This window comes from Tympanuchus pallidicinctus, unplaced genomic scaffold, assembly GCF_026119805.1.
Source record: "Tympanuchus pallidicinctus isolate F22 unplaced genomic scaffold, pur_lepc_1.0 scaffold20, whole genome shotgun sequence".
Classification (NCBI taxonomy): domain Eukaryota; kingdom Metazoa; phylum Chordata; class Aves; order Galliformes; family Phasianidae; genus Tympanuchus; species Tympanuchus pallidicinctus.
Window position 1 is genome coordinate 8766113 of NW_026294722.1, and position 13692 is coordinate 8779804.

Here is a 13692-nt window from a genome sequence, read left to right on the forward strand (position 1 = left end):
TTCAGATTTGTTGCTATTAATCATAGAGTCATTAAGGCTAGAGAGGACCACTAAGCTTGTCTAGTCCAACCGTCTGCCCATCACCACCGTGCCCACTGACCCTGTCACTGTGTCTTCCTATTGCCTTTGTCCACTTCAGACTTTGACATCTCTGCTGTAAATTCCTTGGACTGTGAGGGAAGGGAATGTTGAATGATCACCTGCTCTGTAATAAATTATTGTGAAAAGGTAACTGGTGCCATACATCAGCTTAAGCGGCTGCCTGCTAACATTGCATGACTGTGTATAAATAATGTATATTTTCTCAGTGGAAGTGCTTTGTCTTTCTAATGAACAGCTTGCTGATTGGAGAAGCAGACTGTACAGCCATACTGAAAGAGTTTTGTTTTGCCTGGACTACTAGATCAGATTTGTGATCCTGTGGCAGCAAGCAGGCATACAGGCAATCATCCCCACTGTGCTGCAGTGCCTGTCAGGCAGCACCTCTCATGTTATTCTGGATGTTTTCTTTTTGTCTTGGTTGAGAGAAGAACTGGCACCTGGGGGAAGCACACTCAGCATCCCTATTTTTTTAGTGTTATGCTAAAATCCTCTTGTTTTCCAGGTTACAGTTTCACATAAAGGACATAGCTGTGGACAATTCAGGCTGTCCTGGGCAAACTTTGGCACCTTGAATCACAAGATAAAACTTTTCTGTGCCAGTTCTCAGCAAATAGGCACTCACAAGAGAACCAATTAAGCCGAGGGCAGGCACATAGTGAAGTCAGTGCGGGAGGCTTGTCCTGACCAGCCTGACATCTGCACAGTGAAAGACAGCTGTTCTGTAAAACACCAGTTGTGCTTGCATGTTGTATCAGTGCGGGGCTGACCTGAGCCACCCGACGTGTGTGCTCTGGGATTTCTTACTCAGCAGAGGAGTCTGAACTCCTCACCACGACTGATGTTCAACCTGAGTGTACGGAAGCACCTGTGGCTGTGCGTGCATTCAGTTCTGGTGCCAATATCTGTTGTTTCCTCTCCCTGCCAGCTGAAGACGTGGAGTGTGGATGAGCTGCAGAGGAGGCTGTCGGCGCTGGACCCCATGATGGAGCAGGAGATCGAGGAGATCCGCCAGAAGTACCAGTCCAAGCGGCAGCCCATCCTCGATGCCATCGAAGCCAAGAAGCGGCGGCAGCAGAACTTCTGAGCCACGGGTAGAATGTCCTTCCAGCCTCCAGCAATCAGCTCCTTGCTTCTATGACTACTAAACAGGTTGATTTCTATTGAAATACGCTAGCAAAATAGAGGGCAATACTTCTGCTCATTTATTTTTCCATAGCACCTTTGTGAACTCAGGAATGCCATTAAGTGGAGAATCCTTGTGGTGTGTTTTAATTTAGGCACATATTTAAAGCAGTATCCGAAGGAGTTCTGTTACTGTTTTTAGATGGATTATTTTTAAGTCAGATGAGTGGATAGAAATAGACCAATGGAAGATGGCTCACTCTCTTTTCAACTGAACCTTTCCATACTCCGTTTTCTTTAAGTTAATATGAATTGTGTATTTAATGGCTGCATCTGTTGTGGGTTTTTTTTATTGTTTTTGTTGTTCTTTGTGAATGCACAGACTCTGTTTCAAGCTGATGACTGTATGGTTCTGCTGTTAAGGTACTGATAAGTTTTAGGTCGTTGAAGAGAGTAGATGAGAACACCTACAGACTGTCCCAGCTGTTTGGAAGACACTTAAATCTCATTTTTAAAAAGCTGTAATAAGCCCCATGCCTTACACTTTGTGCTTTGATCGAGTGGGATTTCTTCAAGAACTTGGTTTTGTCCTTTGCTTGTGTACGTTAGGAATTAATATGAGTAGATGAAGTGTGTTGTGCCTCCAAGAGAAGTTACATTCTGTAATTTAAAACCCACTTTGACTTAAAGCCGAAAGCCAATCGATGATCTGACCTAAAACAAAGCAGATTCCCCTCCGTCTGTCCTTCTGCTGACAGCAGAGTGCTGGGGGGGCACGGTGTGTGAATGGGTGGAAGTCACTGAACCTCTCTCAGAATTTGGTACTTCTGCTGTGTCTGAGAGCACTGCAAGCACTCTGCAATGTGTGAAATATTTCATACGCTTCATCACTTCACATTCACCTCTTTAGGTGCTGGAATAAAAACTTCACAATATTTTGCATTTCTGCCAGGCTTAGCACGTCAGAAAGTTAAACAGAAAGCAGACATTCGTTGGGTTATCAGAGATGTGCATTGTTGGATGGAGAGGGGGCAGAGCTGATCCAGAGAGGCCAATGGCTGATGTCCCAGAAGCCAATGTCTGGGAAGAGATTCATTCTCTTCAGTCCCTCTGAGTGCTCCTTTCTCATTAAATTTCCCGACACGGGTCTATGGCTGAAGATGCCCTGCTTGTACAATCAGTGAGGATGGTGGAGCTGAGGAGGAAACTGAAGCAGCGTGAGGTGAGCCCAGATCTGGGCACAGAGCGAGCGATGCCTCTGCACAGCTTTAGGTGCACCTAGCTTATGGTGAAATATTGGGACAGAACCACGTATTCCTACCGATTTGTTTTTGTTATGCTCTGACGGAGAGAAGAGTTTCCATGCAATCCTCTGAAACAGGCCTTGGTGCTTCCTGCAGGTCATTAAACAGCACTGTCTCCTGAATCAAATGCTGCTCATTCCATGCCTCGAGAGGCTCTCATTCCCTGCTTGCAGCAGACTGCTGACTACTGTTAACAGGCATACTCCGTTGCTGTGAAAGGAACCAAGCCATTTGTACCCCCTGCAGATCTGGCTGCATCGGTTCGTCCCAGGGTGAGCAGCACTGCTCTGCAAGCCTGCTTTGTACCTCTGCTGGGCATAGAGATGTGGCACGCGGCAAACTGTGCGCTGCTGGGTGTAATTCCGGTCAGGCAGATCCTGCTGGGAGTAGTTTTACCTCTGCACTGTGTAGGTAACTTTCTGGTCTTCATAGGGCATTAGAAAACCTGAGTTTTAGGTGAAGCACCACATTGTGGTGTGTGCTTTTGGATTATGCAACCTGTGTCTGCTGTAAGTGAATGTAAGCACTGTTGAGATGCTCTGCTTTGCTGGTGCGATTGTCTTAAAATACAGCAAATGAACCAAAAGAAGTAAAACTGGCCCAACTGCCTTTGAACCTTTCTTACAAGCTTGCGGTGGCTGAGGCTTGGTGATATTTCTTGCACTTAGAGTTTGAATTATTTTCTCCTTCACTGATTATCAGGTAGAGAGAAATTAATTCCCTTTCTGATGCCCTTGTAGAGCACTGTACCCTCTTAGTTCTCAGAGCCCTACCGACTAAGACCAAGGCTCCCATCCTCCAGGAGAGCTGTTCTGACAAGGTTTTTAAGCAAAGCAGTTGCTTAGTTGTGAAGCTGCATTCAGGTGCTCCTTGGGCCCATCTGCATTGCTGAAAGCGTTCTGGACAAACCGTGATCTTTGCTTCTGAAACCCAGAGATGCTGATGATGTCAGTCACATGAGACTTAATAATGTGAAATTTGTAGCTTTAACTTTTTTGTAACAAATTAGCAACACTGGCATAAAGTGCTGACTTGAAATGCTATTTTGTAAGGTCTGCCTGTTTGTATATAATAGTGTTGGGTCTTTAGTTTATATATGTATGAAATAGTAACTTTTATTGCATTCCTCTGAGTTTGATACAGGAGGTTGTGTTTGATCTTTCTCAACATTTCTTGCCTTATTTGTTTAAAGGGGCAAATAAACTGTCCTTACAGAAAGCTTCGGTGTCCTGACTGTTATGTGCACAGAGCTGGCAGGCAGTGGCAGGAGGTGCTTTGGGACCTGGTGAGGGGCAGTCCACCCTCCCTACACAGCAGGTGAGGCTGCAGTCACACTCCTAATCCTGGCTGCACTCTCAGCTCACTCGTTCAGAATGCTGACAGTGAGTGGGTGCTGCCTTCCACGGCGAACTGTTGGCTTTTACGTGGTTTCCCTGAGCAGTTACTAAATCTGTCCCAGAGGGATGACTAACTGAGGCAGAGACAGAATCCATTCAGGAGGCAGCTTGTGTTAGCAATGCCGGAAGAAATAAAATAGATGTGAGCTTTTAAATGTTAGGAAGGAGTGTGGAATCCAACGGGAGGGAGGCTGCAGGCATTCCTAGTAGCTAGGAAAGCCCGGAGCACTTACGTGCTCTCAGCAGCATCACCATGAAACTGCAGAACACCTCCATGAAGGGAGGGCTGCACCCCAGGGGAGTCCTCACCTGCACTCCTTTCATCCATGCACAGTGCCCGTTGTGCAGAGATACAAATTGCATGTGGCTAACAGACAGTGGCTGATGGATAGCCCTCATTTTGCCCTCTTTCCTTCTGTCTGTGGGCCAGAGGAGCCCAAGCAGGAGCTCAGATAAATGCTCTTGGTGTTGGCTGACAGCCCTGACTTGAGAGCTGATGATTTCTCATTGCATTAATCACTAGCAAAATTTAATAGTCAGACCAGGAAACACCCATCAGCTATTTCCAGACTGAGAGTGACTTAATTACCCTTTAATTTAAGAGCCCAGGAAAGCAGCCAACTTCTTTAAAAACTTTAAAACAATTCAATCCCATCTATGAATCGCATCCTGCCCTTCTCCCTGCCAGCTCATTGCTGTTAACTTAATAGAGGCTGAGTCCCACCCAGAGCTGTTGGAGCAGCAGGAACAGCCCTTGTGCTGTGGTGAGGGGTCTCCTATCCCCCAGGTCCCAACCCTTAAGATCTCCCATACCCAGCACAGAGCACGGTCAGGGCAGCCAGGGCTGTGGCAGCTGGCAAAGGGAAAAAAGTTTGAAACGAGTAATGAAGTTTGCTTTTCCCTAAGCAGCAGTGACCAATTCTCGGCTGCATGGAATAGCTTAATAAGGTCAGTCCTTAATCACCATCCCCTGGAGGTAACTCAGTCTCTCCTTCATCAATCACTTTTTGAGTGTGGAGGGTGATTTATGTGGAAATAACCCAATACAGCATTTAATTGATTTACCCACTGTGCCAAGCGAGAGCGCAGACGCTCTTGGGAAAACTGCTGCCCCAGGGACGTGTGGTCCCTTCACTCTGATGGGCACTGGTGGAGCTGCTGTGACACAGACAACCAGCTTCCCAAGTGGGTCACTTCCATCTTTTAATAAAATACACCATATGCATCCCATGCATAGATAGAAAATTAAATTACATGCTCTTTTAATGATTTGCATAATGCTTTTTTAGTTATTACATGTCATTCAGTCTTCCTATTTTAGTACATTTTGCTACTGGAATATTTATGGAGAGAAGGGGAATTCCTTCCTTTGTTCAAGTAACAGTGGAGTGGGAGCCGGACCGGGGCAGATAATGCTGGAAGACACGGACGTGAGCACCAACACCCTGCTCCCACCCATGCAGAGGGGCTGTGTCTGCACCAACTCCATCTTCTCTTCCCCGAGGTCAGCAGTCCCTGTGGCAGAGCCATTCCCACCCACCGCCGTGCCCTGAAAGCCATCTGCGTGGCTCTGGGCTGGTCGGGTGGCTGCGGGGTGCACGTTGCTGAGGGAATTGATGCTGTGCTGAGATGTGCGCAGCCAGGTGGGGAGCCAGATGGGATGGGGGTGCCCCAATGCCTGGCTGTGAGGGGTCAGGCAGGAGCTGGTGAGGAGCAGTGCAAGGTTCCCTCTGCAGGAACGTGCAGGGGGTCACGGCAAGGCTGCTCCCTCCTGCAGAAGGGCTGCAGCCCCAGCTCCTCCTGCACCAGGAGTCAGGGGCACACGGACACAGCAGAGGCAGCTGCTCTGTGTCCAGCAGTGTTCCCCATGCCCCGGCAGCCCTCGGCAGGTTCTGTGCTGCGTGGGCTGGGTGCCAGCATCTGCAGCAGCCGCTCCTCTGGAGGGAATGCAGGAGCCCCATGGACAGGGATGGGGACACCTGCAATGCGAGGAGGGCCATGGCCAGCCAGTCCTGCTGCAGAGTGGGTCCCACACCAGGCACCACCGTTCCTCCTGGGCTCATTCTGCACCGACCCGGACCCCCTGTCCTTTGCACGGGACTCAGGGAGCGGGGAGGGCACCGGGTGTGAGGCTGCGGCGGTCGGGGCTGCCCCTCCCCAGGGAGCTCTCGCTCAGCACCTCTGAGTCCTGCTCGCTCTCCACCTCCTCGGGCTGCTTCTTCTCACTGTTCCTCACGGCGGCCTCCAGTGCCTTTTGCTTGCGGTAGAAGTGGGAGAACTTGTTGAAGATGATGGTGATGGGCAGTGCCACAACCAGGATGCCGCCCAGGATGCAGCCTGAGGCGGCCAGCTTCCCTGCCACAGTGACGGGCACCACGTCACCGTACCCCACCGTGGTCATGCTGACTGTGCCCCACCACCAGCATGCCGGGATGGTGTCAAAGCCAACATCCTCCTCCTTCTCTGCGGTGTAGGCTATGCCGGAGAAGACAGACACCCCCACAGCCAGGTAGAGCAGCAGAATCCCCACCTCCCGGTAGCTGTGCTGGAAGGCAAAGCAGAGTACAGTGAGTGAAAATGAACACATGTAGGGCATTGAGTTCTGCCACTCTGCGGTCCCAAATCCTGTATGTAGCATCACCCAGCACCTGCCTGCCTATAGGCAAGAAAGGTGCGTCCCTGCAGGGCTGAACATCCTCTGGGCTGGGCCCAGGACCCATTTCCATGGGGCTCTGGGGAACATCTGAGCTCGCAGATGGGGACTCAGGGTGGCGGCAGTGGGACGTAGGAGTGCACAGGGTGGGATCCAGAGGCAGCACACAGGTTTGAGCCCGGGAATATGGGGAGTGAAGCTGGAACAGGGCTGGGGCAGAGCAGGAGCGCTGCAGTTCGCTCCCTTTCTGGGTGTCACAAGTGGATTTCTTGGCTCTTTTTGCCTGCTTATCTGCTGACTTGCTCTTCATCTTTTAGGGAAAAGGAATCAGAGTTCTAAAGGTATGTTATTTGCAAAAGCCCCACAGCAGCTCTGGGGCTGCTCCCAGGGAAGGACAAAGAGCACCGAGCTTCACAGACATGTCAGGTTGCTGAGAAAAATGCTCTGGGCTGGAGCTCAGAGTGCTGTGCTCCTGTGCCTGCAGGTCCCAGCCACATAACCCTATGAATCTTTAAAGAGCATCAGTTACGGCCCTGGATGTGTTGGAGGACAGAGGTGAGGGGAAGGCAGGCTATTTTCCCCTGCTGCAAGCACATGGTGCAGCGGAAGAAAAATGAAGCAAAGAGCCTGGACTGAACCCAGGCAGAGGTACCAGCATGGTGACCAAGCCCATAGTGACACATGTCCCATCTAGGTGACGCAGATCCCCTCTGAGATGTGCAGCTCCAGCTCTGCCACCTTCATGTCCAGGCCACCAAAGGGACATATGACGACCCACGTGTTTCCCCGGAGCCCAGACTGCCCAGTGCCAGTGGCACCAACCCTGCACCTGGTGCACAGCAGGGAGGGGGATGGGGATGGCTCCTGTCAGATTCAATAGACCCTGGATCAAACCCCAGGTGGTCTGAAGACCGCTCAGAGCTTATGCACAAATGGCAGCAATCCCTCTGCTGGCACTTTGGTGGCAGTGAACAGTTCCTCGTCGTGCCAGAGCCATCGCTCCCTGGCTGTGAGCAGGCTTTGTTCCTCTGCTGCTGCTTTATGCAGTAAGAACTAAATTATGATTAACACCATGTTGTCATTTCCGTGCCCAGTGAGTTCCAGCACCAAGCTGCTGCATCAGCTCTGTCTGTGTCCACCCTGGCTGCAGCTGGCTTGGGGTCCCTGAGAAATGGCACTCCACCACATCACTGTGGGGTTGGTGGGCAGAGCTGAACAGTGCTGCTCCTGCACCTTGGTGACGTGCAGGTGGGCTGGACAGCCCCGCTGCAGCCTCATTGCACTTATGTGGAGTGCAGAGAGGGCTCAGCCTTTCCCACATGTGCAATTTTATTTAAATTCTGTAAGCAGTTTTATGTGTGGTTTTCACTTGCTAATTGCTCTTCCGAAGTGAGTTGTCAGATACAAATATGTTGCAGGCATCTGCGTTGCAAACAATGCTCCCAGGACCTCATTCTCCTCCCCAGCCCTATTCAGGGGCTGCTTCTCCCCATGGCTCCAGCCCTTGCTCCCATGCCTGCCAGTGGCAGAATGCCCTGTGCCATTGGTGCCCCATCGTGAGTCCCACCTGGCTGCTTTTGATCTGTGCTCCCCGTGCACAGCTCGAGCCTGTGCTGCTCTGCTTGGCCCTCTTCAAGGGCTGGCTTCGGGGTTTGTCTTGGAGTGATCAGCAAGAAGGAGAGAAAATCAAAGTCTGGGTTTAATTAGCCTCTTTGTCTAGCTGGAGTTCCTTTGTGAGTGCAGGGAGGGAAAGGGGCAGCTTCACCCTCTGTTGGTATATCAGCTCAGAGGGAATGGATGAGGAAGGGGCAGTGGGGACAGCAGAGACCAGACAAGGTGCCTGAGCTGCAGTGATGGAGGTGCAGTGACAGGTGGTGTGGGGCTCAGTGCCTTCATGCTTCATCTTTTATCACAAGACGGCGTGACATGGGAGATGAGGGCCCTGTCTCGCCAGACCTGCATAAGTGCTGCCTTCCAGCATGCCAGCACCCTGCTCCTACACTGGCCCTCTGCAAGCCTTGGCTCTGTGTAGAAGGAGGATTCACTCAGTGTCCTTCCCTCACAGCTGGGAGATGGCCAGCTTACCTTCAGAGTGGCTCCCAGCGACCGCAGCCCGGTGGAGTGCCGCGCCAGCTTCAGCACGCGGAAGATGCGCATCAGCCGGAAGACCTGCACCACTTTGCCCAGGTTGCCCAGCTCCGAGTCGCTGCCCGCCGTCACGTCCACCAGCAGCGTGAAGTAGAAGGGCAGCACCGAGACGATGTCGATGAGGTTGAGCGGGTGCTTGAAGAACTTCTTGGGGTTGGGGGAGAGCAGGAGGCGGGAGGACACCTCGAAGGTGAACCAGGAGATGCAGAAGTACTCCAGTTTGTGCAGGACGGGCTCGTCGAGCACGGCGCCGCTCTCGTCCACCCGCTGGTACTCGGGCATGCTGTGGATGCACATGGTGGCTATGGACACCAGCACCACGCTGATGGACACAAAACTGAACAGCTTGCTGGGGATGGAGTAGCCGGGGTTCTCCATGGTGAGCCAGAGCCGCTTGCGCGCCGTGCCGCAGCGCAGCGTGCTGTAGCGCAGCAGCTCGTGGTTGATGTCTGAGATCTCATCGGGCGACGTGTCCACGCTGCTCACCTCGCTCTCCTCATCCCAGGTGTGGTGCCGGCCCTCCAGCTTGCGCTCGTGGTAGCGGTAGCTGCAGCACGAGTCCAGGAAGAACTCGTTGATGCCCCAGTACTCGATCTCCTGGCAGAAGGAGAAGACGCACAGCTCGTCCATCACGTGCAGCTTGCCCGTCTGGTAGAAGTGCAGCACGTAGAGGAAGAAGCCGGGGTTGCGGTCAAAGTAGAACTCCCGTGCGCTCACATCGTAGTCGTCGCAGAGCTGCAGGATGGACTCCTCCGAGTCACAGGACAGCAGGCGGCCCAGGCGCGTGTCAGGGAACTTGGAGAGAGCGCTGGGGCTCAGCCGCCGCCGCAGCCCTCCCACGTTGATGTTGATAAGGTCCTCCTCGAAGGCGGCACCCCAGTACGTTAAGGTCTTGTTGACCATGATCGGCAGAGCGGGAAGCCCTCCACCTGCAGGGGAGATGCAGAGGGGTGGGATGGGGGGGTGCAGGGAGTGGGGAATGGGATGCGGCTCTGGGCTTCGTTCTTTGGTGCTGCTGGGGGAAACGAGTGGGGAATTTCCACGGCAGAAGTGCCAACACAACGCACCTGCCTGCTGTGTTCGTACATGTCTGTCCTGCCATGTGAAATATTACCATTTATTTTTATTGTGCTGAAACATAACAGGGACGTGACTCAGGATCACTGATGGCCCTGAAATAAGAACCTGTCTGTCGGGAGGGATCAAAACGTGAAGTTCTGATTTCAGTGTTCTGACATTTTGCAGGTTTTGGGGAGCCCTGCTTTTTTGCACAGCAGCAATGCCATTTTCCACCGAGAGGCAGATCCCCAATGGAGAGCAGCATCCCCACACCCTAAAGTACATTTACCCATCCTGACCCGAGGTTTAAATCAAGAAGATAAATGCTGCTTGCCATCCAAGTCACCTTGAGAACAGATGCCACTCACCTTATGTGCTCAAGTGCTGCTGTTTGCAGGGTGGTGGTGGAGCTGGCAGAGTGCAGCCCCACAGACCTGGCACTGGGTTTGCTCTCAGTCTCCACAACCACATTTCCCTCAGTACATCTGCTCCAAAGGGTGGCCTCTGGGGGCTCCTCTGTGACTGAACGTGGAGCTCAGAGCAGAGCAGGTGAGAGGAGGTAGCAGAGCCCTGAAGAACGGCCCCCGATGGGGTGGGATGGGGCTGAGCGCAGCTGAGGGTGCAGCACGAGGTTCTCCAGTGGAGATTCTCCTGTCCAATGTTTGTTTCTGCACAGAGCAAATGATTTCTGCCCACATCTCGCTTTCATCTAAGAATCTAAGGCAGCAATTAGGAGTTCTCTAACTTAGTGGTGAGGAGCTGAGCTGAGCCTCAGGGCTGGGTTTGGACCCAGTGCTGCGTGATCTCCCTGTTGGATCACCAACACCTCATGGTGTCTGGGGGGCTCTCTGCTGCAAAAGGATGGGGAAGGTCGGGTGTGTTTCTTTGCAAAGGCACAACGGGCAGAGAATACAAATGCGTCTGTCTGGAGTAATGTGAATTTGCAAATTTCCCTTTTAGTTACGCTGCTGTCTCTATAAACGATGGAACAGATTAAGCCAGTTTCTTCCTGCTACACTTGGAAATACACTGTAAGCTGTTTTAAGGAGCAACTATTGGAATTGCATGAGCTCAGCATGAATTGGGGCATTCACTTGAATACGTACCTTGTAGAGAAGAAATATCTCTAATACGTCCATTTATGACAGCAAAAATTAAGTATAAAAGCAGATTGAGTCTATCTGTGAGAAATGCTAGAAGAGTTTCCCTTGACAACGTGCTGTTTTTTTTTTTTTCTGAAAGGCTTTCCAGTGGAAGTTCTGTACACGTATTGCAACTGGCAGAGGGGACCCAGGGGGGCGGGAAGAGAGATGCTCATAGATTTACAAAGGAGGATGTGGTGAGCGCAGGGAGTACTGCACGAGGGGGTTTTCCAAACAGGTACAATGGATTTAGATTAACAGTCCAAATAAAAAGCCCTGTACTCACTGCTCAGCACGGCTTCCCAGCGGCGTGTCTCAGAGGAGCCATTGGGAACACAGAGTGGAGGAAAACCTTCAGCCTCAGCTGCAGCCCAGCCCTATGCACCCCTTTGCCCCAGGTGTGCTGGCAGTGGGATGCCCATGGGGCAGGGCTGGGGGCACTGTGGGGCTGAGATCCTGTCCTCAGCACCGGGGACAGCTTGGGCAACACTGGGGAGGCACTGCTTTACCCATCATGGAGAAGTGCCCCATACCCGTCACTGTCACTGAGCATCCCCGTGCCTGCTGAGTGGGGGATGCTCGGCAGCACGCCTGTCCTTGGCCGGTTTGCCTGAGGGACACGGGGAGGGGAGAGCATGGAAGGGGTTTTCCCACGGCTGGGAAACACAAAGAGTGAGCTCCTGCTGCACGCTGAGAGGCCACCGAAATGCCCAGGGATGGGAGGCAGATGGAGGGGGGATTCCCTGCCTTCTCTGGGGTGAGGGGCTACCAACCACTCCGGTGTCTGCTCAGAGCTGGCAGCCCAGCGCTGCTGCAGACGATGCGCTGCCCTGTGCCACCCTCCGCTCCCTGGTTTTGGGCAGCAGGCACACAGATCTGGGGTGTGGAACCCGGGCCCCTGAGCTTCTTGGGGGGGAGGGAAGTGAAGAGAAAGCCCTTCGGTGTGAGGGGCTCCCCTACCGCCGCCTGCAGAGGGACCGGGAGAGGTATTCCCGATCTCCGGCTCCCAGCAGCAACGCAGAATGAGGACGCCGGCACACCCCGCTCACCCGCCGCTCCCTTCCCCGCTCACCCCGGGATGCCGGAGCCCCGGCGTGCCGCTCCCCGCAGCTCCCCGGGATGCTGCTGCCCGGTCCCAGCTGCTCCCTGCATTGCCGATCTCCCGCTCCCCGCGATGCCGCACCCGCAGCCGAAGCCCGGCCCGGCTCCGCTCTCACCTGCCCTCGGTGCCGCCCCCGCCGCAACGTGCGCGCCCGGCGCGGAGCCCTGCGGAGCCCTGCGGGGCCGGCGGCAGCTCCGCGGGGCCGGGGGGGCCGCCCCGCCGCCCCCCGTCCTTCCCCTACAGCGGGGTGCCGCCCTCCGGCCCCGCCCGCCCGAGCTGCTGTGCTCCGAGCGGGGGAAAAGATGGAGGGGGGCTCTGGGGAATTCCCCCCCTGTACCCCAGGAAAGCTGGAGACGGGCGTGAGCTGGTTCTGCACGCCGGGGGGAACCCGATTTTTGGCAAAACCGGCTTGCTAATTGGAACAGCTCCGGAGTGAGCGGGCAGTTTCTCCCTGACAGATGCACAGGGACAGGGACAGGGCTGGCAGCGGGACAGAATGGGAGCCGTGGCCAAGGATAAGTACCCCATCCCATGTCCTTACCTGCTCAAAGTGCTCAGAGCAAGCTGTTGAGGTGGGCAAGGACCTCCAAATCAGCGTGCCCCTCCGTGCCTTGCAGGCGTTGAGCCTCGGCCTTCCTGGGATCCCATCACATCCTCCGGCTCCATCCTCCTCCTCGCCACGAGGCTCGTGTGGGGCACCAGGGCAGCCTCCCCAGGCTGAGACACCCCTGGCGCTGGGCTCCCCGCTGTCTCCGTGTCGGAGGTGGGCAAACGGGGTGAGCCCCGGGCATGGCACACACTGCACTCAGATCACTGGGCCACCTGTGGGCACTCCGGCACGGCAGGGCGAGCACCCGAACTGCCCCAGGAGCCAGCTGGCAGGGCAGGGAGATGGCAGGGCGGTGAGCTGAGCCCTCGGCCGGGCGCCGGTTGGAGCCGCGTGGCCATGTTTCATCGCAGCCGTGTTGGAGCAGCACAAGGCGAAGCTTCACACCGCGTCCATCCTTTCAGCTTGCAGCACTCTGCAGGCCTTCAGCTCTCTCTGGGTGTACTGAGCCGTGCAGGATCTGCTCTGTGGGGAGAGCATCCTTCCCCTCGCCGTGTGCCCGCCTCCCGTGGCCGTGCCAGCGCCGTCCCTGCGCCAGGCAGCGCTGCGGGGCCGTCAGCGGGCTGCCATGTGCGTGATGTGTCAGGCTGTGTGCGCCCAGCGCTTGTTTACATGGGAAGGAGGCGACGGAGGGAGGGAGGGGGGGAAGAGGAGACTTTGAGGGACGCCTGGGAAAAAAAAAAAAAAATCGGAAAAAATACCCAAGTGAGGAAAATTCTTCTGTTCTGTGACACGAAGCAAGAAGCGTTCATTTTGATGGCAATTAGGGATGGCTGAGCTGCGAGATGAACGCCGCCACTGGCTGCTTGCACGCTGCTCCCTGCCTGGCTGCAGGGAGATACTGTGGGATGATGCTGTGGGGCGATGCCGTGGAGTCTTTGGAGCGCCATTCCCATGCATCTGCTCTGCCACCAGGGGGAATTGGTTTTCCTCTTCTGTTCTTCTGGGAGAGAGCACTGCCTTTGGGAAGCTGTGGGCTCACCGTGAGACGTGCTCAGCACACACTCTGGGCAGCCTACATGTACTGCCAATGCTCCTCCACAGCCCTATTTGTGC

At 54.2% G+C, this 13692-nt stretch overlaps 2 protein-coding genes across 4 annotated transcripts in view; one reads left to right on the forward strand and one right to left on the reverse strand.

Annotated features, from left to right (window-relative positions):
• STK4 (serine/threonine kinase 4) overlaps nt 1-2414 on the forward strand; it is a 38794-nt gene extending 36380 nt beyond the window's left edge. For all 3 annotated transcript variants that reach the window (XM_052684139.1, XM_052684136.1, XM_052684138.1), the window contains one exon: nt 1028-2414. In XM_052684139.1, coding sequence (XP_052540099.1) covers nt 1028-1186 — 159 coding nt within the window. In that variant the 3' untranslated portion in view covers nt 1187-2414. The remainder of the gene's footprint in view (nt 1-1027) is intronic.
• A 2736-nt stretch (nt 2415-5150) lies between these two features.
• Nucleotides 5151-13207, reverse strand: KCNS1 (potassium voltage-gated channel modifier subfamily S member 1). The gene is made up of 3 exons (XM_052684144.1): nt 12571-13207; nt 8664-9655; nt 5151-6470 (listed from the first exon to the last, which is right to left on the reverse strand). Exons 2-3 carry the CDS (start codon nt 9627-9629, stop codon nt 6027-6029), a joined length of 1410 nt encoding a protein of 469 aa, XP_052540104.1. The 5' UTR covers nt 9630-9655; nt 12571-13207; the 3' UTR covers nt 5151-6026.
• Between the last annotated feature and the right edge of the window lie 485 nt (nt 13208-13692).

Coding starts and splice junctions, on each gene's coding strand:
- KCNS1 (XM_052684144.1), bottom strand. CDS start 9,629: ATGGTCAACAAGACCTTAACGTACTGGGGTGCCGCCTTCGAGGAGGAC. Junction 6,471..8,663: donor CGCTGGGAGCCACTCTGAAG/GTAAGCTGGCCA, acceptor TTTGCCTTCCAG/CACAGCTACCGGGAGGTGGG.